This window comes from Neofelis nebulosa, chromosome 12, assembly GCF_028018385.1.
Source record: "Neofelis nebulosa isolate mNeoNeb1 chromosome 12, mNeoNeb1.pri, whole genome shotgun sequence".
NCBI lineage: Eukaryota > Metazoa > Chordata > Mammalia > Carnivora > Felidae > Neofelis > Neofelis nebulosa.
Genome location: NC_080793.1, coordinates 4,672,804 through 4,698,335, shown reverse-complemented (window position 1 = coordinate 4,698,335; position 25,532 = coordinate 4,672,804). Strand labels below are relative to the sequence as shown.

The 25,532-nt window shown below is 46.9% G+C and overlaps 1 protein-coding gene across 7 annotated transcripts in view; it reads right to left on the bottom strand.

The window, feature by feature from the left end:
• Nucleotides 1–493: 493 nt before the first annotated feature.
• SETX (senataxin) overlaps nt 494–25,532 on the bottom strand; it is a 63,376-nt gene continuing 38,337 nt past the window's right edge. For all 7 annotated transcript variants that reach the window (XM_058693731.1, XM_058693730.1, XM_058693726.1 and 4 more), the window contains 11 exons: nt 22,178–22,279; nt 21,866–21,981; nt 20,313–20,384; nt 18,213–18,362; nt 17,045–17,152; nt 14,011–14,198; nt 12,193–12,285; nt 10,379–10,543; nt 6,778–6,876; nt 5,391–5,478; nt 494–1,578 (listed from right to left, as the gene is read on the bottom strand). In XM_058693731.1, the coding sequence (XP_058549714.1) occupies nt 832–1,578; nt 5,391–5,478; nt 6,778–6,876; nt 10,379–10,543; nt 12,193–12,285; nt 14,011–14,198; nt 17,045–17,152; nt 18,213–18,362; nt 20,313–20,384; nt 21,866–21,981; nt 22,178–22,279 (1,928 nt within the window). In that variant the 3' untranslated portion in view covers nt 494–831. The remainder of the gene's footprint in view (nt 1,579–5,390; nt 5,479–6,777; nt 6,877–10,378; nt 10,544–12,192; nt 12,286–14,010; nt 14,199–17,044; nt 17,153–18,212; nt 18,363–20,312; nt 20,385–21,865; nt 21,982–22,177; nt 22,280–25,532) is intronic.

Here is a 25,532-nt window from a genome sequence, read left to right as displayed (position 1 = left end):
GGACTTGTAACCCACCGGTTCCGGGATGCTCACAATACGCTGGGGGGCATCCGAATGGTATCTCAAGAGTGATTCTTTCATTTCGTATTCTTCTATCTCAAGGGGAAATCAGAATTTTAGCTCGAAACCCATGTGCTCCCTGAAACAGGCAGATGAACTCATCAGAGAAACGTAATATTCTGTGCCAAGGAGCCTCATCTAAAAACACCCAACATCAGCAGAACTTCACCTAACATAGCTCTGCTTCCTGAAGGTTCCCCCAGGAGACTCCACTTGTTTTTTTAAACAGAACTAGAGACATCTGACCCACCAGCATTAACTGAGCTTACTGCAGACTACCCGGGCTGAAGAGTCTGTCTTGCCATAACAATGTTTGAAAGGGCCTGTCCTCCTCCTCCTCCTCCTGCCCTTTTTTATTTTTTTTAGATATAAAGTTTGTTCTGTTGGAAATGAGCAACATTTTAAGCAGGGGAAAGAAAAACGGTCTACTAGATTACATTTTAAAAGGATTTTGTTATTTGCTATACAAATGTACACTTCAACTTTTACACCATCCACTCCGGTCTCCCTCACTATACAAGAACAAGAGATCAACGTTTTAAGTCTTCAAGGACAATATAACGGACACACAAACGCCCTCGACAGCTTTTGCGGCTGACAAAAGATATCGAAGATACCGAGAGGTTCAGGTGTTAGGATACGTTTTCCATGTTTTCCAACAGCACACAAACTCCTTTAAGGACAAAAATAATCTGATCTGGACAGTCCCATTAGTGGCCATCTTAAGTTTGTGATGATGCTGGGGCTGACCATCTCTGTCACTTGGCTTTACTATAAAAACTTTCTTTTCTTGGAACCACTGGCTTCCTCCTCCAGTCTCCTGTTGTCCCAGCCAGAGCGCCTCTTCGGGTGACGGCTCTTGGGGCTCTGCGTCTCCCGGTCCCCTTCGCTGAAAGCCCTGGTCTCTCTCCTGCGGCTGAGCCCTCCTTCCCAGTCACATGCTCTTTTACTAGCGGAGACATCCGGACCGGCAGCTGGAGGCTCCCACTGCGCGGGAGGGTTCTGGTTGCTCAGCGTGGTCCCTCTGGCGGTGGACAGCTGGGCACCACCCAGGTCCTGGTGACTCAGAGGGAAGCCTGGCTCCCCCGAGGGAGGTGTGGCCCCAGGATGCTGGGGGCTCAGGGGCTGCGGATCCCTCGGGCATGTCCCTTTGGCTTCGGGGTCTATGCCCAGCCTCCTAAGCAGTCGTGGGTCCCGAAGCCGGTCCTGAATAGGAGGTCTTTCAGGGTCCTTGGCGGTAACAGTACCAGCGGACTCCTTACAGCCAGAAGGCACGTGATACAGGGAGGAAGGGAAAGACGTCTTGGCAAACTCACCGTCTGGCTTGCTGCTGGGCAAGCCACCCTGGGGCCTGGCCACCTCCGGGGCCACGGTGGGCGGGTGAGTCAGACTTCTCTGCAGGACGGGCTTGAGTTTCAGAATCTTGGCTGCGTCGTGCCTGTAGTTTTTGTCGCACGTCTTGACAATGGCACCCCGCTTCTGTGCGTCCTGAATCAGGTGATTCCAGTGCTGATTTTCCTAGAAACAGACAAGGGAGAGACAGTTACACCCCACCCCCCCCCCCCCCCCAAAACTCTCATATGCTTGGGAAGCATGAGGTTTCTGCTTTCATTTCTGAACAACAATAAATACACTTCATGACTAGGCTCTCAAGAATCCACTAAAGGAAAGAGAAGTCCGGACACAGAAAGAAGCCATGTTATCAGAGAAGAGCCCTGGTCACCGCCTATAAGAAAGAACTTCCCCCATTTTACCACGTTACTGGTGCCGTGTGGTCACTGGCTGTTACACAGACCGTACCAGTTGCCAGCAGCCACAAGGAGCTATTTAGATTTCAATTAATTAAATTAAGTAAGAAATGCACTTCCTCGGTTGCAGCAGCCACATTTCCAGTGCTCGGTGGCTACACGTGCCTCGTGGCTAGTGACTGGACGGTACGGGCACAGAACAGCTCTGTCATCCCAGAAAGTTCCTCGGACACTGTTGATCTAGAGTCTCGCCTGCTTCTCGAAAGGCTAATATGCTGGAGCAGGAAAGCCTGGGGCCAGAAAGCCCTAACTTCTGGGTGCATGCGACCATTCTAGAAAGAGGCCCGTAGCTGCCACTGAATTCCCCAAGGCCCTAAACCATCTTCATCCACTGAGACAACTATTCCACAGATTTTTCCCACCTTCCCGGAGGAGCTCAAGTTATGAGAGGCACACCTAGGGAGAAGAAAGCCCACCAGCATGCATTCTCGTCACTTCCCGTTAGACCTGGCTTGGCAATAAATTGCTGCTTTACAGTTATCAGAACGTGGGCACCCTTAGAAAGAGGAGCGTGCATGAGAGGAAAAAACACAAAGCCTGAAGGGAAGAGGAGGGGGAGGAGGGGGAGGAGGGGGAGGAGGAGGAGGGGAAGAGGGGGAGGGGGAGGGGGAGGGGGAAGAGAAGGAGGAGGAAGAGGAGGAAGAGGAGGAAAGAGGGGAAGGGGGAGGACAGGGAGGAGGAAGGGGGAAGAGGGGGAGAGGAGGGGAAGGAGAAGCGAAGGAGGAAGAGGAGGACGATGAGGAAGGAGGGGGAGGGAGAAGAGAAGGAGCGAGAGGAGGAGGGCAAAGACCACAGCTGTCCACTGTCCGCTGTCCTCGCGGGGGCTCCCGTCCTATTCATAAAGGTGGGGGAGGGCAGCAATTTTAACCGGCTGCATGACCTGGGTCAAGCGGGCCTCTCTGAGCCTGTTTCCTCATCTGTAAGATAGGAATGATGTTTTTATTTAACTGATTCTGAAATGCACACCGTGTTCACATTTTACCATTTCTGAATCTGGGGTGCCTACCAGCCAGGGCGCAGTCTCCAAGTAACTAACCCTAGAGGAATTCCTGGCTAGGCAACCACGACCCCTCGACTTTCAGTCAATAAACCACCTGAAGGAAGAAGGACTCCCAGCTCTTGCCTGAAAACCTACCCCCAGAAATGTTCTGATGAGACAAAAAAGTACCAGCATCAACTCCTGGAGAACGGAGACCAGGGGCTGGAGGAGGACCCCGGAGACCGTGGGGGGTACTCTTAGGGAACGCCTTCTGATGGCACAGGGCACAGGGGCACGGCCTGTGCGTCAACGAGGCCACGTGACCGTGACCCGGGAAATGGTCACGTAGCGCCGGACTCGGAAGGTGACGTACTTTTCGGGATCTCAACCTGTTCGTCTGGTCTGTATTTTTTCTCTTTTGTGCACAAGCCAGAGTGACCTACGTCTGTCTAAACAAGACTAGAAGAGTTCTTTTAATAAATATAAAATAAAAGTTCTAAGTGGAAATAAAGCGTCACAGCCTAAGAGTAGCACATAACTAGTGACTTATGTCATAATGGCTTCTTGGATTGGACGAGCCGCAGTATCGATGCCGACCTCACAGCATCTCGTTCCGCTCGAAGGGCCGCGTCGGTAACACGCAAGGCCGGGGAGCCAGGCTCCGCGGCTCGGATCTCTTTCTCGCTCCGGAGAGCTCCAGAGATGCTCACCCTGTGGCCGAAACACAGGTGTGACACGAAGCAGATGCTCTTGCTGTCTCTGCCACGTCTCCGGCACCTAAAGGTGGTGTTTAATCGGATTCTGAGAGCACAAAAACGGTTCTGAGTAAGGGCTATCACTCTTGGTTTCTCAGAGAAAACCAAGTGCCTTCGTCATTGGTTCTGTTTCCGGAAGGAAAACTGGGGTAAGCATAAAAAACAAAAACAGAAACAAAAACATAGGAAAAAGGCTCCAAGGATCACGGAAGTTAAGTTGGAAAACCCAAGTGATAAACTGGGACTTTTTTTATTGTATTCTTTCTCCATCTTTTCGCAGCGCTGGCTTCCCAGAGTGAAGACCTCCCCCACGCGCTCTCGGGGCCCTCCCGCCCGGACTCTGTCCTGCCCGGTCATCCGACCGCAGGCCGCACTGCCAGGGCCCAAACTCCTGGGTGCCAAACAGAAGGGGGCGGTGGGAACAGGGGAGCCCACAGAGGCTCCTTTAATCAGGGCACACACAAGTGCCATGTTACCTTCCAGGTTTAAACACCGCCAAAATTCAAAAATTTTATTACTAAAAACAGCATTAGGTCAACCAACTGATAAGAAATCACGTTTTCACACTTAGATCCTTACGGTCCCAGGAAAAATAATTCTACAAAAAACCTTTTATTTTGAGGTGACTGTAGATTCACAGGAAGTTGCGAACAAAGTACAGAGAAGTTCACGCTTCACACAGTCTCCCCAGTTATGAAAATGTTTTTCAAACTTCCAGCTGATGTATAAATGTTCGTGGCAGAGAGATATAATAGTGAGACAAGTAATTACAAAGATATATGCCCCACTGAATCTTATCCTCAACAAGTACAAGTGGAAATTCAATTTCAAAAGCAAAGGGAGTCCTACGGCTATCTGTTCTGCTGGACGCTTTTAAGAGCAACGTAAAGATTTATTTTTAATGGTTATTTCACAATGTCAGGATTTAGAACATGCTAGAAACAAAATCTTTAAACTTCTAACAAGTTTTTCATAGCGACTTAAAAACAGGTGGTACCGGCAGCCTTCAAAAATTCTTTCAACGGGGCACCCAAACAAGAAAACCTGAAAAGCACAGATGCAGGGAAGAAGTACACGGGCAAGACAGCGTCGGAATGCCCTCTGGTGGCACTAAGCCGGAAAGTAGGGGGAAAACCGGGGAAAAAAAAAACGAATGAGTTGGCTCCACTCCTACGATAACCAACGGCCGTGTTAGACACCGAAATTCGACAGGTCCGAGGCTATTACCCCTAAGGAGACAGGCAGCAAGCATCTGCTTTCCCGGGCCGTGACATCACCGAATGAGGCCGCGCTCCGCCCACCACGGACGGACGCAAACCTGCCGCCTCTCCTAGAGGGGCTCCGCCACGGCCCCCACCCGGGGGACACAGAGCGCGCGGCACACAGGAGGGATGACCCGCGCGCGCTCGCAAGCTGCCTCCCGCTGGCCTTAAGCTGGGCCAGTAACAACCAGGTGAGCTGAGTGCCTGCTAAGTGCCCACAGCTGTGCAAGCACTTCACGTATGGATTGACTATCTCAACAGTCCCCGGATGGGAGACTTTCTTCTTTTTGAAAAAGGTCACCTTGAGAACAGACCATGGGTACCTGGGCCTTGGACCGGGGCAGGGTGAGCGGTCAGCACCCAGGCAGAAGCTGCTGGGGCGCAGAACCACCGGGGGGAAGAGGCTCATTATTCTGTAACCCTGCGATCACTTGCGTTTTGATGGAAAATAAAAACGAAACCTCGAGCCAGCCTCAGTTAACCATGGGCAGACTCTGGAGTCCTCTGGTCCCAGGAATGCACGTACCATCAAGGTCCTTAAATGTCCGAGGATGAAGAGGCTGTACTTGGCTCGTGTAATGGTGACATTCAATCTCTGCAAACTTGCCAGAAATCTAAGTGGTAAAAAAAAAAAAAAAAAAAAAAAAAAAAAGTTACTTCTTTCTGCAGAATGACTTAGCATGTGAGTGTTGGTGAGTCACAGACACACACATCAGACAGCTTTTCTCGGGCTCCTTCTCCTCCTTTAACGTGACGTGGTTTTCTCCCTTTTCCCAACATAGGGTCCCCGGCAAATAAGAAACTTCCATCAAAAACAATAAACAAGATATCCGGAGCTTTCCCTCCCAAGTGGTGCATCGGTTAATCTCCTAGTCTCACTTGGAGGAGATACTGGCAGTTTTAACAGTGCCATTCTTAAGCCTTAGAAACATCCTAAAAATACAATACTAGATCAGTTATTATTTTTAAAAATTAAAAAAAAAACACATTTTTTAGTAGGCTTCGTGCCCAGTGTGGAGCCCAACACGGGGCTTGAACTCATGACCCTGAGATCAAGATGTGAGCTGAGCTGAAGAGTCGGACGCTTAACACACAGCCACCCGGGCGCTCCGTGACCAGTGACTCTTCATTTAAATGTATCTGAAATCACTCCAATGTCGTGGAGCCAGTACGTGAACACACAAGTCTCAGACAAATGTACCAACAGATCTAGAGGAGCTCAGAAGGAACAGGACTGCCATGCGAACAAGGTGAACTTTCCAGTGAGCTGGGAGAGAGCGGACCGCTAACAGGATGGTCCGGAGACACCAGGCCTCCGTGTATGCGTGCAGACTCTCTCCAAATGGGGCAGGGAGAGCGCACGTCACCATTACCTACGTTACTGTTTTCTTTCGGACCAAGTCAATGTATCTGTACAATCTGGAACTTTCACTTCCTCAAAAGAAGGAAAAAAGTAACTACACAGGAGTCTCCGGGCTGCAAGACTCGGGGGAGTTTTCTGTCAACCGTCACAGTGTCCTGGGCCTCTCTAGTGAGTAAACCCACAGGAGTTAAGGCTGACAAACTTGGCCAAAGCACGAAAAACACAGCAAAGACGAAAAACCACTCCATGACCCATGACCCATCCTGGAGAGGAGCAAGCCCCCTGCAAACTGCCCCCGGTCCAAGATCGAGGGCACTCTTCGGAGGGAAAGGACAGACTGCCACCAGGACACAGGTTAACACACGAGGTACGAAGAGCAGCACACCAGACAGCGGATCGACTTCACGCAACCGGAGGGAAACCTTCACGATGTTACGCACGGCTTTATAAAGGCCGAGCGAGCAAATGGCCGTCTTCTCCGACGGTGGTCGGAAACAGATCTGGCTCGAGACTACGGACCGGTGAAAAGGCAGTGACGAGAGTTACTCACCCAATGGAGCCTTGCATGGCATTTGCTCTGACACACGTGACGATAACACAATCTTTCTGGCGGCCCTGGAACGCGTCCACGGTATCTACTTCTGCCGGCCTATTCGCAAAAGAGAAAACAGGCTCGTTGGAAAGAGGAAGCTCATCACGAAACGCACACGTTTACACGGCAGTGTTCTGCAAAAGCTTTTTTCACGGTTCTCTTTTTTTACCGAAACAGGATTCACGGAGCGTAAAATTCCCTGTTCTAAAGTACAGCATTCCGTGGTGCTCAGGACCCGCTACGTGGTACAACCGCCACCTCCGTCCGCCTCCGCAACGACACTTCCACCCCTCGTGCCCGTCAGCAGTCAGTCCCTCGCGCTTTCTCCCACTCTCCAGGCCTGGCAACCACCAACCTACTTTCTGTCTGGTAACTTCACATAAACGGAATCATAAAATGTGTGGCCCTTCCCGCTTGGCTTCTTTCACCGCCATCGATCCATTTACAACTGAGGGGCGTTTGGGTTGTTTGCTCTTTTTGACCGTTACGAGTAACGCTGCTGTGAACATTCACGTACCAGCTTTCGTGCAAACATCTTCTCTGTTCTTTTGGGCACGTACCTAGCAGGGGAGCTGCTCGGTCGCTTGGTAATTCTATGCTTAACTTTCTGAGGACTCGCCAGACTGTTTTTCCACAGTGATCCACCATTTTACACTCTTACCAGCGAAGCATAAGGGCTCCAATTTCTCAACGTCCTTGTTCAAACTCTGTTATTATCTATTATTATCATCATCGTCATCGTTTAGGTGGGTGGAAGGGTATCTCACTGTGGTTTCGATGTGCATTTCCCTTAGTGACAAACGAGGTGCGACATCTTTCCCATGCTGGTTGACCATTTGGTCACAGTCTTCTTCTGAGAAACGCTATTCAAAGCCTTCGCTCGTTAGAAAAAAAATCAGATGACTCAACTGTTTGTTACCGAGTTGTGGGAGCTCTTTCTATACTCCGGATAGGAGACCCATCGGATACAGGATGTGCAAGTAGACTTTCCTTGACTTAGGATGGGGTCACATCCCAATACACCCATCCAGAAGTTAAAAATACCTTAAGCTGAGAATGCATTTGTTACGCCTAACCTACTGAACGCCGGAGCTTAGCCTGGACAGCCTCAAACAGGCTCAGGACACTCACGTTTGCCTACAGTTGGGCAAAGCCCGCTTCCTGATAAAGTGCTAGGTTATCCAACGTAATTTATTGACTACTGCGCTGCAATAGGTACAGAACGGTTGTGTTATGGTTTACCCCCGGGACCGTGGGGCTGGATCACACCGCACACCAATCCCCGGGGGAGAAAAATCCAAATTCAAAACCTGAAGTACAGCTTCTACTGAATGTGTGCTGCTATCACACCATCAGAAAGCTGAAAAATTCTAAGTCAAACCATGGTAAGTCAGGAACCATCCGTATCTTCTCCCACTCTGTGGGCTGTCTTTTCCCTTTTTTGGTAGTGTACTTTGACACACAGAAGTTTCTAATTTTTATCAAGTCTAATTTATCTACTCTTTCTTTGGCAACTTGTGCTTGGGTATCATACCAGAAAATTGTCTAATCTGAGGTCATACAGATTTATACCTTTGTTCCAAGTTTTATAATTTTATCTCTTAGATTTCCTGCTCTACTCCACTTTGAGTTCATTATGGGGTGGGAGACAGGGTTCGAAACTCATTCTCTTGCAGGTGGAGATCCAGTTGGTCCAGCACCATTTTGTTTCCCCAATGAATGGCCTGGGCCCCCTTGTTGAAAACCAACTGGCCATAAATGCATGGGTTTATTTCCGAACTCCCAATTCTAGTCTACCGGTTTACAGGTCTATCCTTAGGACCGTACCAGTTCTGATAACTAACTTTGTAGTAAGTCTTGAAATAGGAAAGCATGAGCCCCTAACAGTATTCTTTTTCAATATAATTGCGGTGTCTTGCATTTCCACGTGAATTTTAGGTTCAGCTTGTCCATTTCTACACAATGGGCAGCTGGAATTCTGGCAGAGACGGCAGAATTGAGGGTGAGTTTGTAGATCACTCTGGGGAGCGCTGCCCCCTTCACAACACGAAGTCTTCTGATCCACAGACACAGAATGTCTCTCCACTTACCTAGGTGTTAACTGCTTTCACCATTTTGTACTTTTTAATGCACAACGTTTAACACTTTCTTTTATTCCTAAATATTTTATCCTTTTTGACTCCATTATAAACAGAAGTGTTTTTTAAATTTCCTTTTCAGATGGCTAGTTGCTACTGCGCACACACGCAATGGATTTTTGTATGCTGATCCAGCATCTACAACTTGGCTGAACTCACCTGTTAGAATGGAGAGCTTATGTGGATTTTTTAGGGTGTTCTACATAGTAGGTCCGGCCAACTATGCAAAGGGATAGTTTTAGCTCTCGTGTAATACAGACACCTTTAATTTCTTTTTCTTGCTCAATTATCCTGCTCAGGACCTCTAAAACCATGCTGCACAAAAGTAGCAAGAGCAGGCACCCTTCCTGATCCTAGCGGCACAGCACTCAGACTGACCATCGAGCACGTCCTAGATACCTTCTATTAGGTCGAGGAAGTTCCTTTCTATTCCTAGTTTGTTGAGTGCTTTTATCACGAAAGGGTGTTGGATTTAGTCAAATGCTCCTTCTACGTCTATTCTGATGATCGTGTAGGTTTTCTCCCTTTATTCTATTAGTATGGTAGATCACATAGATTGACTTTCGTATGTTGAACCAACCTTGCATTCCTGAGATAATCCCACTATGGTCTTGGTGTATACTCCTTTTAATATGCGGCTGAATTCAGTTCCCATTATTTTGTTGAGGATTTTTACATCCATATTCATAAGGGATACTGGCCTGTAGTTTCTCTCTTCTGGTGATGTTTTCCGTGGCTTGGGTATTATGGTAATATTGGCCTCACAAAATGAGTTAGAAAGTCTTCCCTCCTCTTCTATTTTTTGGAAGAGTCTGAGAAGGATTGGTGTTAATTCTTATCTTAATGTCTGGCAGAATTCACCAGTGAAGCCTGGTCCTGGGTTTTTCTTTGTTGGAAAGAGTCTGACCACTAATTCCATCTCTTTTTACAGGTCTGTTCAAATTTTCTATTTTTTCTAGAGCCAATTTTGGTAAGCTTGTGTGTGTCTAGGTTAAGAAATTTTTGAGTTAATGGATTTCCAATGAGACAAAAACACGATCTTCACCCTGTACATAAAGGCATGAAAAGGGTTAAATGCTTTATCCTAAGTGCAAGTGTTACTTCATGAATCCTACTAGAATTACAATTCAGGTCAACAAGTCCCGGGAACTAAAGGAAAAGGCCTGGAGGGTTTCTCAGTCGGTTCCACTGCCAGTTGTGGTGGGGAGGACATTGCCAGCAGCAGGAGGTACTGACTGGTCTGCGGGGCTGGGAGGGTGAGCGTTCCCTACCCAGTGTGACCCAAGCCAGCCCTTGAGTCTCCTCCTGCTATCCTACCACAGCCTGAGACCATTCCCTAGAGTTAGGTTTCCTTTTATCCCCTCTTTCTTTTTAATTCAACCGAAAACCTGGAAATATCTGTAAAAATATAGATGCCTCACCCTTTTCTATCAAACTCTTTGTCCAAATCCTTCTGAATCATCGTCTTCTGAGCCTTGTAATGGGTTATTATGCCAATGTTCCGGAAAGTAACATCCCTTCTTTTGTCTTTAATAAGTTTAATTATTTCCATTACCAGTTTTATTTCTTGAACATTTATATATGAGCTAAATAAGATGAAAAACAAAACAAAACAAAACAAAACACATCAAAACTAATAGCAGTCCAACTGCTAGCTTCAGTCCCACTTTGTTTTCTGCTAGAGTGAAGGGCAGGAAGGTAGCTTTGACCTTTGCTCAGTCATCAGTGGCTCAAAGAGGCTGTTACAATGACCATCAATATGGTACCCTTGAAGACATACAACCACCCAGTGAAACAGGAAGTTATGAGGACGAAGAGTGTGATGTCACCTGAAGCTTACTCACCGATCTCTTTATCTGTCAAAACAGGGACAGCAACAGTAAGAAGTATTGACAGTAACCAAGACAGGAATAGTAAAGAGCTAGCACTAAGCATCTACTGTCTGGGGGCGCCTGGGTCGCGAGGTCGGTTGGGCACCTGACTCTCGGTTTTAGCTCCGGTCACAATCCCAGGGTCGTGGGTTCTGCCCTGAGCTGGGCTCTGCCCTGACAACAAGGAGCCTGCTTGCGATTCTCCCCCTCTCTCTGCCCCTCTCCCCCTCTCCCTCAAGATAAATAAACTTAAAAGAAAGAAAAAAAAAGAATTTGCACACACAGAGACCAGCGCTCTAGACGGGATCGTCTTCCTTCACTCCTCAGCACTGGCTGTGCGGAGCTTGCACCCACGGCCATGGGCCGCCGTCCACACGGACTGAACAGGACGCAGCCCGGGGGTGCGTCCGCACTGGCCTCCCCCTGCACTCCCAGCTCACTTCCCAAACTACATGCACCCCTGCACTCCCATTCCAGAACAACTGCACTGCACCTGAAGCTGCCTGAAGGTCTCAGTTTAAGGGCCTTTAATCCCCATGTTCTTAACTTCTAGGCTCACTTGACAGAAAACCCAGTCAGCCAACCTTCTCTTCCATCTCTGAAGTCCTTATTTTCGTCATTCACCTCTCAGGCCAATGTTCCTCTATGACCTTCACCTCCACAATACTTGTGGCCAACTGCTTCTCTGTCTCTCTTAACTTCTTCGCTGAATGTCCCCTCCCCCCTCCTCGGTGGCTTACTGCCTAGTTCTTACTGAGGATGTCACCTTCTCTACGGCGCTCCCGGTGACACAGGGGTGGCATTTCTATTTCTCCTTACTTCTAGATAGGCCCTGTGCTGACAAACGCAGCCTTTAGACTATTACTCTCTTATTTTCTCCTAAGCCCTGACTCCTTTGAAGTTTTTACTGCTTACCAGCCACCAATCCTTTCTGTCACTCACAGACTGCCTGGAACGTGCTCCCTTACTCACAATCCCACGCGTGAGGGGTCGTTCACCCTCTGTCTCCCACCTTCATCCAAGGGATCTGTACTGCCTCTCGTCTTCGATCACAACAGCCATGCACTGGGCCTATGTCTGTCCTACTCACAGCTGTGACCTTAGCATGTATTTGCTCAAGAGCTTATCATGGTAGGGATTACGATCCCCATTACAGACTTAAGAAGAACTACAAGGCCGAAACGTATAGACAAAGACATTAATGATCTATGATAAAAAGGAGAAGCTAGTAGCCTAGCTCCGTAAGAATGACTGTGCCCTGATCCTAGGCAGAGAGAGGCACAGAAAATGTTTTCAACATAAATATGAAGAAAAATAATAGAACTCTGGGACCATCACTGGGGATTCAAGGGAGGAGAACATACTCATTATCCCGTCTTTCTGAACCGTCTCCGACATCAAACACGAGGTAAGGTTGAAATGGCCAGTCTGATGAACACCGATTGGTTTCAGTCAGTCTACGAAAAAGCAGCCACCATTCAGAATACAAGTTATAAGAAACAATTTCTCATTATAATTAGTATTTTTTTGTCAGGGAAGAAGCTGGGGATAAGATATCTTCTCAGAATGTGTTTTAGCAAAAGGTAAAACACAGATTTTATTTCTGTTCTCGGCGAGGGCGAGTGGTCTACGCACTTACAGATAACCACGACTAAACAGCACTCACGAGGCAACGAGCGAAAACAGTGAGCCGCAGAACACAGACGGTCTCCGACTTACGACGGTCCCACTTACAATTTCTCGACTTTGCGGTGGCGCAAAAGCAATACGTTTCAGTGGAAATCGCACCGGGAATTGTAAACTGGAATCCTGTCCCGGGCTAGCCACGTGCTGTACGCTCCTCTCACGAGAGCAGCGAGCCGCAGCTCCCAGGCAGCTCCGCGATCACGAGGGTGACCTCCCCTACACTGACAACTACTCCACTTGTCACTTTCGGTACCGTACTCAGTGCATCACACGGGACATCCAGCACTTTATCATAGAATAGGCTTTGCGTTAAATGACTTTGCCCAGCTGTAGACTAACGTAGGGGTTCTGAGCACATGTCAGCAAGCTGGGCTAAGCTAGGATGCTTGGGAGGGTAGGTTAGGTATATTACATGCCTTTTTGACTTATGTTTATAGGAACATAACTCCGTCATAAGTCAAGGAAAATCTGTACTATGTACAGTATGGTATGATTTTCCCCCCCCCAAAATTAAAAAAGGCAGGGGGGGGGCCTCGGTGGCTCAGTCGGTTAAGCGTCCAACTCCTGATTTCAGCTCAGGTCACGGTCTCAGGTGACGAGATCAAGCCCACGTGGGGCTCTGTGCTGAACAGGGAGCCTGCTTGGGATGCTCTCTCTCCCTCTGCCCCTGCCCGCTGATGCTCTCGTGAAATAAATAAACTTAAAAAAAAAAAAAAAGTTTTTAAAAAAGAATTTAAAAAGTGGGGTGCCCGGGTGGCTCTGTCAGTTGCACGTCTGGCTCTTGATTCTGGCTCAGTCGTGATCTCACGGTTCATGGGATTGAGCCCCACGCTGCACTCGATGCTCACGGAGCTGAGCCTGCTTGGGATTCCCTCTCTCCCTCTCTCTGTGCCCCTCACCTGCGCCCGCTTCAAAATAAATATTATAAAATAATTTTAAAGTGAAAAAATTTTTTAAAAAGATAGGCATAATACAAAGATTGGAAACAGATACAGCAAGATGCTATGAGTGAGTATTTCTGGGTAGCATAAATAAGGGCAATCTTTCCCCCCTTCTTTTTTGTTTATATACATTTGCTAAAATCAACATGGCTCTCGTAATTAGAAAAAAATTACTGAACCTTTGTTTTACACTTTTTATGACAGGACTTAAGAACACACTAAAATACCTATTCTTCTTAAGCAGCTAACCCTACAAATAAAATAAGCCAATAAGGAATAAACGGAGGGCACCTGGGTGGCTCAGTCAGTTAAGTGTCTGACTCTTGATTTCAGCTCAAGTCATGATCTCACGGTTTGTGAGTTCAAGCCCCTTGTAGGGCTCTGTGCTGAGTGTGGAGCCTGCTGGGGATATATTCATTCTCTCTCTCTCTCTCTCTCTCTCTCTCTTTCTCTCTCTCTCTTTCTCTCCCTCCTTCCCTTCCTCCCTCCCTCCCTCTCTCCTCTCCCCCCACCCCCCCCAAATAAACTTTAAAAAAAAAAAAAAAAGGAACTCACCTATTTGTTTTCAAGCTTCTGTTATAAACATAATTAGAGGGGAAGAGACATATGTCTGGGTGCATCCTGTACTGAACAGTAAGCTGTAAAACAGGCAGCCTGCCGATCACATTGTGCTCTACGCTGTCTTCCAGCAGCTTGCAGAAGCGAGCCATCATTGACTGGTCATAGCCATACTCCTGTGCTTTCTGAAAGGGAGGAAACAATTTTCAAGAATTCAGTTATACTTTTCCCACTATCATCAAAACACCGAGTGGTAATATGGAAATGGCAAGGTTTAGGTGGCGTTGAGATGACCAACAAGCAAAAATTCAGAGAAACAGGTTTCTGACTCTGGCCCTCGAAAAGCCATGTAGCTTGACTATAAAAAAGTTCATTTAGAAAATCTACATACTGCTTATGAAAAGATGTGGTCTTGTAAGTGGCCACAAACTGAAACTATTTTGATGTAAACAGAGGTCGCCGGAAAGAATCAGTAAGAAAAGAAACAAAGAACTGTAACACAGATTTTAACAATTATTTCTAGGGGACTCTCCCACCAATGGAAACATTGTCATCGTACAAGCCTTTTAAAGACCAATTTCTCCATCCATCTGTCCGTCCGTCCATCCAATATACACGGAGCCACTACAGTTTGGGGTGCTGAGACTGCTAAGGTGACTTAGCTCAAGCATCACAGAACAGATGTTCCATGGAGAAGACCGACAACTGACAGTAATTACTAAGATGATTTCATAAACCCGTTAGTGGGTTACAACCTGGAAAATCAGTGGGATTTTTCAACGGGATCCAGTGGGATCCACTCTTCAATGTCAACATCACACAGATAAGTACCGTGTCTTAAGTAACCTAGATGCAAATGTACTCTGCGGGATGCACGAGGACGACGGAGATGGGAGCTTCACACGCGACGCCTAAGACACGGCACTTAAGACGCGCGTGCAAAGCTCACGAATCAGGAGAGTGGCGGGAAAAAGGCGGTACTTCCTAAATCACAGGTTATTTCTGTATGTGATCTTAAACAGGTTTATGTAACTTAGTATTAGTAGACATTCAACAATTTTATCCACATCCCCAGAAGTTTCTCTCTTCACAAGCTGGCCAAGACCTCATTTTGAATCTTCTTTCTGGGGAAAAAGAAAAAGGTACTACTTCCATCCTTGCGAAAAAAAAACCCAGTCTATCCTACAGAATGACGTGGATTTCTACGCTCTGACGTGGAAGGATAATCCTGATCTCTTTTTGGACTGGAAAAAAGACAATCTGGCACAGAATGCTCCTGGCCCCTTTAAAGCAAGCCCTACATACACACAACCACACACAAACCATCTTTTAGGGACTTAGTTACCGACCCCCCAGATGCCAGCTCCATAACGCAAGCAAGGATTTCTGTCTCTTTTCTTCACTGTCTTAACACCGGCACCTAGAACAGTGCCTGAATCAGGCTGGCACTCGGTAAACACTGATGGAAAGACACGAATGATAATAGGCCACAAAATCTGTTAAAATACTCACAACGATTCTCCTTAAATATAGGTGGACAGAAAGGCAAGTTGAGAAAACTAACTTTGTAATTATTTTCTAAATTGTTCTCAAGAAGGCTGCATTGTTTCAGCAACAATAACAAAAAGGCCAGATTTTCCTCATTTCTGTCGCTTTTATAAATCACCAAAGTAGGTAATAAAGTTGGGGCCCATCAAGAATTTAATCAGTAACTTTGTGAAATAACGTGTTATTCAAAACAAATGCAGTACAACAGGGGCACCGGGTGGCTCACCCGGAACCGACTCTTGATTTCAGCTCAGGTCATGATCTCACGGTTCTTGAGTTGGAGCCGCGCATCGGGCTCTGTGCTGACGGTGCAGAGCCTGCTTGGGATGCTCTCACTCTCTCTCTCTCTCTCTCTCTCTCTCTCTCTCTCTCTCTCTCTCTCACTCTCCCCCTCCCCCTCCCCGTCCCGTGCTCTCTCACGCTTTCAACATAAATAAACTTTAAATGAAAAGAAACACGGTACAGAGTTGGCTCTTCCTTACTCCCCCTGAGCAAGATCACCAGCGGCTTTTCCCTATGGACACAGGTCTTCACTCAGAGCAGGTAGTGATCGCGCACGTGTGCTCAGGCGTGAAAGAGCCGCACTATCGCTCTGAATGATTCCAAAGTCAAAACACCATGATGACAACAAAAACCACACGCTTTCATTCCACAAGTGCACACACACGCTTGGGAAGGATCTGTTCCCTGGGGTTGTTTATGCAGCCAGTACTCTAGATTTGTACAAATCATCTATGTATTAGTGAAATACACAAACATTATTAAATTCAACGCCATGGTCTACATCTATTCAGATTACCCAAAACATTTATTAAATCCCAACTCTGGCGGGCATTTATTTCTAGGAGCCCTCTCTGGTGAGGGAACAGGAGAGACAGGCCACTGCCAAGGTGCTGGTCCTTCCTGCAGGCGGGGTTCAGAGCCCCCTTCCTCTCTTCCTGACGCTGCACTTTCAGAGGACGTGAGAAGCACATTTTTTATCCCCCCGATAGGACACAGAATTCTAAAACTGGAAGTGTACTCTAAAAGTACATTTAAAGTACTCTGTGTAATGTTTTCCTCAAATCTGCATACATTTAAATATAAATCAGGGGGTTGGGAAACTTCTCCTCTTAAAATTTTCCTTGTATTATAGTTTTGGTGTTTATGTACTAAAATGGATCAGATACAGCCCTTAAGATAGCTGCACGCTGTTTCCCAAAGAAAAAGCCCAATGCACACGGAACACGGGTCTTTCTCGTGTTCTGGTCTTTGACGCTCCCACTGCATGGGTCACGTATGTACGTAAGCACAATTAGGAACAGAGGGACATTTTCGCAGACTTTTACCTATTAAAATCCAAATGGTGCTTCTCTCTTCTTAGCCATTCCCTACTTTTCCCTCCAAACAGGAGATGATGATCCGAGAAAGCCCCCCTCCAAACACAAAAACAAAAAGCCCCCCCCCCCCTTTTTAAAGTATTACGAACGTGAAACAAACGCACCATGGAAATGACCGTGGGAGGGAGCTGTTTTGGGTCTCCGACGAGGATCAGCTTGTTACAACGATGGATGAGCGGGGTAAGAGTCTCCACTTCACAAGACTGCCCAGCCTGGGTAAGAAAGTACAGAATGAAAGGGTATTCTTCATCATCTCTGCTGTTTCTTTATCCCCGTGCAGGTTCTCAAATTCACAAAAGTTCTAACATTCAGAAAAGTATCACACTTTCTCCTTCTGCACTGAATACCAGCCAGGATTTTTGAGTGGACGCTTGTGATGAGCACCGACTTTTTTTTTTTTTTTGATTAAAATAAAAGAATACTATAAACTGAGAAAAACAGAGAAGGATTTTTCTATGGTTACAAAGTAAAACCGTAACAACGGGCACAAACACTCTAAACCATCGAGTGAAGGAACCACCGCACACGCGTTGTGAGGTCGGCACGGCTCAGGTGCCACGACCCCCGGGGAGCCAGCGCGAGCCAGAGCGCCGCGTGACGCCCCAGTTCTGTGTTCTTTGTTCTCGCTGGGCAGGTGCCTGAGGGAAGTGCGTGGCGGTGCGCCCCCCTCTCCCCGCCACCCCCCTTCTCCCTTGCTCCTAGCTGGCCTTGTCATCTGCAAGACTCAAGCTTCTCTTCGATGACACCTTCTTCAAGCGCGTCATCACTTCCCCCGTTTCCATCCTCTCATTTTGGTGAAGCCGATCTTGGACCAATCCTCTTGTAGCTCGTTTTCCACGTCTTCGGTCTTCTGGCCCTACATTCTGGCAAACAGTAGGTGCCCGACAAATGTCTGCTCCGTGAATGAACTACAAGTCACGGGTGCGAGCTGAAAACACTGTGGCTCAGAGCTGTCCAAAGTTATACGCAAACTGCCTCGAAAGGGAACCAGAGCTATTCCGAGCAGAGAGGAGACACTCCTCGGGCAGGGACCAGTCAGGCATCCTTAAGACTATCACCCCAATTCCGGAAAAGCCAGATCGGCTGTGGGGGGCCGTCAGCAGCACATTTCAACACAAGAGACCGAGCACACACGCGACGGCAGGTAAAAACCAGATACTCCGAGACCGTTTCCTCCGGCTCCTCGAAGCAGCGCGGCTCCCCGCCCGCCCCGGCTCGGCCCGCACAGCGCCAGCATAAGCCGTACGGCCGTTCGGCCGACTGCCCACTGACCTCATCGACGATGACACAACTGAAGGGGACACCGCCTTGCCCACGAAAAGCAGACTCGAGCAGTAAACCGCCACTCGTGCTCAGTGTGCAGCAGATGACGTGGGACTCTAAGATGATGATGCTCTGTGTTTTTTGTGGGCGTCCTTGAACCTAAGACAACAGACAAAGGTGAATCAGTATTCAGCCGTCTATAAACCCCTGATGACAGTAGGCCCACTTTTACTGTAAAACATCCACCATTTATCACGTGACAACAACATTCAGCGAGTCCTGAGGGGGAACCACAGATCTAGAAAACAGCAAGAACGTTCCAGATCATCGGAAACCACCAGAGAGAGAACGCTGTGCTGCGCAGTGAGTCTAAGCTCAGAACACGATAGAAGCACATTAGGAAAAATTTATTCAGGCTTGATTTGGTCAAAGCAAACTACAATTCTTACAGCAGATGTATGTGGGCAGGTATCAGAATGCGCAGAGATAGTTGTGAAGCAATTATCTGAGTTAAACTGGGGTCACAACTCCGCCAGAAGATACATTTTTCTGTTAGTCGTTAAGCACGTATAGCGTCGTTCCGCCTTTCACAAAGGCTTGTACCCACAGTGACGCCCGTGCAAATGAGGAGCACTCTGCTTCCACGGTAACAAAGACCACCCCGGCCCAACGGTCGCACAGAGACCGGGGCGGAGCCGGACTGTGAACGACACCTCACAACACGTACCATTTAGCGTTCAAGCTAATAAGCCAGGGTTCTTACCACTGATTCGCTGAGCCTGGTGCTGCTCCTATAAAGTGGCTCATCCCTGGACACGTGACTTGCTCAGCCACGGACTTGGACTCCCAAGGCGTGTGTGTGTGTGTGTGTGTGTGTGTGTGTGTGTGTGTGTGTGAGCTTCAGAGGGTGGCAGCTGTGGCCCTCGGGGCACACGTGAAGGCACTGTCACCTTCACACACCTCTCCTCTCGGCCTCCCACGGAGGAACGCAGCCAAGTGAAATTAATTCCATGGCCCACAGAACCACGTGGGGAGCAGCAAACCCCACAATACGTGCAAATACAGACTTCATCCGTAGATTCGGGAGCACTCACTTGGGGCTCGGTTTACAATTTTAATAAAAAGCTTTCCACGGCATTTTGTGCCGAAGTGAACAAACAGCTAATGGAAATATGCACTAAGTGCAACTGTATTTGTTTAGCAACGGAGGGAAGGCTAACAATACATTCGAGGGAAAAATCTCGGCTTAAAAACATGAGTAACGTTACCAGTTGCCGTGACCTGCTCTCCCCGACCCCCACCGGTTTATTAGGGCTGAAATCTGAGGACGAGGATACAGATCTGGCTCATCCTAGCTCTGAGAAATCTAAACGTTGTTGATTTTAAAAAATTTTTATTTTTAAGTCATCTCTACACCCAGCGTGGGGCTCAAACTCATGACCTCGAGACCAAGAGTCACACGCTCCACTGGCGGAGACAGCCAGGCGCCCCCTGATATTTTTATATCCAAAAGAATACTGGGGAAAAGGTTACACGCTACAGAGGATCCTTATGATCAAAAACAAATATGGCGAGTGTACGCTTTCAGCCAGGAACTGCCAAACACGTGCTTGTACTTTCTTAGCTAAACCCCCAGCCGCCATCACTCTACTTGAAGCCGGACAGAAGATGTCTCTTCCTCTTCTTTTTTTTAGCATCCCTGGGCGGGCACAAATTTTCTTTGGCCAGGAAAACACCTTCACGTCTACTTTCACTATTCACCTGATGATAATTATCATAACCGACTTTGCAGTGGGGGGAAGGAGAAGAGCACCTAATGAGTTTGTTTTAATACCTACCCAGACCTAGAAAAGGAGAAGACAATTTATCATCACCTTTCTTAGATCTCAGGTGACAGTAAGAATTTCAGGCAAAAAAAAAAAAAAAAAAAGCAAATGTACGTGTGATTGCACCATTTTCTCTACTTTCATATTCAAAAAATGTTTTCAAAATAAGCAAAGTTTTAAACGTAACTGCGAGAAGTCCATCGGTTGTGTGAAATAATTCATAAATAAAAACAGAGAAAGAAAGAAGAAAAAACCTGGAAAATCCTATAGGTGAACCACTTACCTCTTTAATTTTAGAAGCTAGCTCCTGCCTCTCTTTTGAAACCTTTGCGATTTTTTCATCTAATTCTTGCCTCTGGAAAAAATGAGAATGCAATCTTTAAGATTAACCTGAGCGTTTTAAAATACTTTCCGGTTGGCTGCCTTACCTTGCAGACGACACTGCCCGTTCACCCCACCTGCTCTCCCTTTACCAGCAGAGTCCTGACCCCCGTGCTGCGCTGAGCTGGCCCTCGGGACCGGGGCCTCACGGCCGCTCCGTCCCACCCAGCAGCCTGCAGAGACCTTCCCCTGATACGAGTCTTCACACACAGGACCCGGGGAGGAGAGGAGCAGCCAGAGCGACGGCAGGTGGCAGCTCTGACAGGACATCGCGGCCGCCCTCGTGACCAGCGCCCGCGCGGCTTCTCCCGCTCTTCTGGTCTGAGCGGAACGATCCGGCCCCAGCCCAGGACCCCCGAAGCACCCCACCCACGGACCCTAACAGAGGCACGTGTCCAGGTCCTGCCTGTCTGCACTCTGCCTTGACCTCTTGTGTGGCCCCTCAAGGCCACGACGTGTACTTCCTCCGGGACCTGTGCATAGTCAATGTCTCTGCTTCAATTTCCCTGTGGTATGGCCCCCGGAGCTCCACGCAGTGTTAATCTGACAAATCCTTAACGATGCACAAGATTCTGTTCTGTCTGGTGCGTCCCCTGTGTGCTGTCTCTGTCTGCTGGGCAGTGCAACTCCTGGGGCTCTTTCCTCCCCTGATCTCTGGGTGGTTCGCATCCCAGTCATCCCTCTGGCTACAGTGATGGGCACAGAACACAGGCCTGGTGAACCACGGCCCCCATTCCCTTAAAAACAGGGAGGAGATCTGCTGGAAAATCCAGGGACCAACCGGATGCCTTCCGTGGCATTGATGCATGGATAGCGGGAGAGCGGCCCCCTCTCTTCCTATGGGTTTTCTAAGCTGGGGCGGTGGTGCCCAGAGATGCTGGCACTTACCTTCCCCGAGGGAAGAAAGGTCTGACACACAGAAAACCAAATCGAGGGGAAGCTGGAGAAATGCCATCACCTGAGCCTCTGGACCCAGCCTGGCTGAACTTACTCCCAGAGTTCCTAGGCATGTTGAATCAGTGAATTCCCCTTTTTGTCTAATTTGGATTTCTTTAACTTGCAACTGAAAGATACCTAATCAATTCACTACAGCTTTAATATATGGCAGGCAGCCTGTGGGCCAAATTCAACTCACCATCTGTTTTTGTAAATAAAGTTTTATTGGAATATAGTCACATCCATTTGTTTATGAATTCTCTATCGCTGCTTTTGGGCTACCACAGCAGAGTTGAGTAGTTGACACAGAGGCCATATGGCCCGCAAAGTCTAAATTACGTACGGCCTTTACTTTCCAGAAAAAGTTCATTAATCCCTGATATAAGGCATACCGCTTTTGTATACATCTTCATACACAGATTCAGCTATTCCGCGATAAACAAATGATATCACATACTCCATGCTAACTTACGTACCTATCAGCTATTAGAAAACATCAATCAAGAAATGTTGAGATACCTGTGTTTCCTTTCCACCTCGGCATAAAGCACGCTGGCGGGAAAGTTCATCTAGCTGATGATCCAGAAATTCCTTTCTTCTATGCATCTCCTGAACATGAGACGGTAAGTCTTTTTCTAAAAAAAAAAAAAAAAAAGAATAAGCTAATTCTGACAACTATATACACATATGCGTACACAAGGAGGAAAAAAAACTAGTTCTCGAAGCCACTCTATTTCAAATGTCTCCAAATTACCTTTAATGCCCAAGATATTACGTATCATATAAAAGGAAACGGAAGTAACATTACTATGTGCCTCAATTAGTACTTACTCATTCTGTGGTTAACTTGGCTGTCCAAACTAAATCTTAGGACCTCATTATTAATAGACTTTTCTGGACCCAGACGTACTAAATTTATATCTCCACAGTTTCCTGTTGATAAAAAAATCGCACTTAGAGAATAGTAACAACACTGCCAGTCTCTGTTCATCCCATCTCGTAACATCTATTTCTAAGCAAGCATACTAACAATCAGAGAAGGGAGCTAAGATTAATCATCAATCAACTAGACGCCTGAAAGCACACTACAGGATCCATACACGTCAGATACGCTTCACAACCACTCTCAAAGCGAGTACTTACCATTTCTACATTTCTACCCAATAAAAGCTTCGGAGGTTGCATAAACAGTACGTTACAAACTTGAGATTCGATTATACCAGCATTTCTCAAGCTGTGTTCTGTCCATTCCACAGTAAAATACATTTGGGGAAAGGTGAGTTAAAATAAGATAGATTTCTTAACCTCAGGATATTTCAGATGGACAAAGACTTTCAGATGTTAACACATATTTGAACTTTCAAGACAGAATCATATTTGACTATCAGATCCTTCTCGGTCGGCAGAATACTCAGAACGATGCTTCTGAAACTCTCCTCCACATCACACTGCCAACTCCAGAATCTAAGGGATACAAACATGCTGGAAATTCTGTGGAGTAGGTAATTCCAAAAGCTGTAAGCGTCATTTAAACGGCTTGTTATTAACCACACTTTCATTTTAGGTTACCGCAGTTTATATATTATTATTTCATCTAAACATCGCCCGCTCCATCACTGGGCTAAATCATAGCGATCATGCAGAGTTTATTAGCACTTATCTGAATGTGACACATCACGTACTTATTTGTTTATTGTTAATCTCCTGCCTGCGAACAAGGTTTTGTTTTGGTCACTGGCTCCAACGGTGGCCAGCAGGTTAAGTACAGGAAGTATAGGTTGAATGAATGAAGGACTTATTAAACAGTTATCTACAACATATTTTTGTTCCCAGTTCAGCTCATTCTTCTAAACGTGAAGCCCTCTTCTCTGGCTAACATTTGCCTGAAGGTTTCAAAACTGCCAGTTTTCTTGTTTCCATGAGAAAGGTGGATGGAATTACCTGGAAACTCACCCATGATAAACATCTAGAAATGCTCCATAAACTAAAACTATAACAGACATCCTTTAAACTGCAGGGTGAGCTCATAGAGATGGGAGAGAAATTCCTAGAGGCCAGAAACAAAGAGAAAGCTCAAAACCAGAGCTACAAGACCCCAAGCTGCTGTGGCTTCCCTGAGGGACAGGATACGTTGGGGCTGGCACCGTCTGGGTGCTCAGAATTTTCTACTTTACGTTCAATAAAATACAGAGATTTATGGGGCGCCTGGGTGGCTCAGTCGGTTAGGCATCCGACTTCAGCTCAGGTCATGGTCTCACAGTCCGTGGGTTCAAGCCCCGCGTTGGGCTCTGTGCTGATGGCTCAGAGCCTGAAGCCTGCTTCGGATTCTGTGTCTTCCCCTCCCTTCCCCTCCCTCCCTTCTCTGCCCCTCCCCCGCTCATGCTCTGTCTGTCTCAAAAATAAATAAACATTAAAAAAAAAAACAGAGATTTAAAAATCTTTAAATTAAAAAAAATTTTTTTTTTAATTTATTTTTGAGACAGAGAGAGAGAGAGCATGAGCAGAGGAGGGGCAGAGAGAGAGGGAGACACAGAATCTGAAGCGGGATCCAGGCTCTGGGCTGTCAGCACAGAGTCCGACGTGGGGCTCGAACTCACGGACTGTGAGATCATGACCTGAGCTGAAGTCGAACGCCCAACCGTCTGAGCCACCCAGGCGGCCCTAAAAATCTTTAGTTCTACCGAGAGTTTGCCAAATGTCTACGTTGGCAAAACTACCATTCCAGTGAAGGTACAGAAATTTTATCACGGAGGCTTGAATTTTAAAGCCTGCTAGAAAGGAAAAGGGCCTGGAAGAGATGGGAGGAAGAAGAAGTGAATGGGCTTAGCTGGGAAAAACTAAATTCCTTCCTAGGACTTTCCAACCATAGGCCCGCCCATGTCACGTGTGGACTCAGAGACTAAATACATAAAACAGGGAATGACAAAGGTGACCCAATCAAAATACAGTGGCGATTTTTTAAATTTGACTACAATGAGCAACTTTTTGCCAATATATTTTAAAACACCTAAGAGGCAGTGTAAATTTTTCATGGATATTAGCCACTTTCTGAGGAAGTGGCTAACATGAATTAGCAAAATTCGGTAAAATTACAGAAACCCTGGGGTGCCTGGGTGGCTCAGTCGGTTGAGCGTCCGACTTTGGCTCAGGTCATGCATAGTCTCAGGGATCGTGAGTTCGAGCCCCGCGTCGGGCTCTGTGCTGACAGCTCAGAGCCTGGAGCCCGCTTCGGATTCTGTGTCTCCCTCTCTCTCTCTGCCCCTCCTCGCTCACACTCTGGTTTCTCTCTCAAAAATAAACAAACATTAAAAATATACATATATATAGAAACCCTAAATAGACATGTAACAGTTAAGGACGTTTAGACAACATATTGAAACTTCCCCTTCTGTCAAAAAAAAAAAAAAAAAAAAAAAAGACAATAAACAAACACTATAAACAAATCAATCTTCAAGGAATAATCTCTTTCGTATACAAAACGTTCCAAAGAATAAACACAAAAATTCTCCCCAATTCCATTTTTAAGGTTAGTGTAACTAAAACCAAAGATATGACAAAGAAAAATCGCAGGCCAGCCTCATTTAGGAGTACTAATTTTAAAATCCTAAATAACACATTAGCAATCTAGCAACATGTTAAAAAATAATAATACGTGACCAAGTTGGCCTTACTCTAGGAACCCAAGACATTTTAACGTTAGATAAACATTGTAATTTGCCACAACAGATTAAAGAAAAGTTTCATTATCATTTCAACAGATGCAACCAGAAAAATGCATGCAATGAAGCCCAAAAGCCCTTCACAAGAAAAAGTAACGAAAAAGGAAACTGCTCTATCCCGATAAAGGGTGAATACTAAAACCAACACCATACTGAACGGCAAAGGTGTCCAAGGCCTTTATTTAAGGAGGCTCGGGGTGGCTGCAAGGAGTTAACAGGAGCGGAACATGAAGGCAATGGGAAACAACACGGTTCTCTTCTGTGGCCAGAAGACGTTTTCTAAGAAAGCTCAAACTGCACCCTGGCTGCTGGCTGGCCTCGCCTGGTCCCGGCCCTGCTGCCCTGTCCACCCAGGCCCGAGTGCCGCCCTCACGTGGCTGGTCAGGGAAGGGACAGGCGTGTTAAACCACACCACTGCACGTGCGTGGGAGCTGCTCCCGGGCGTGTCAACTGCTACAACCACTTTT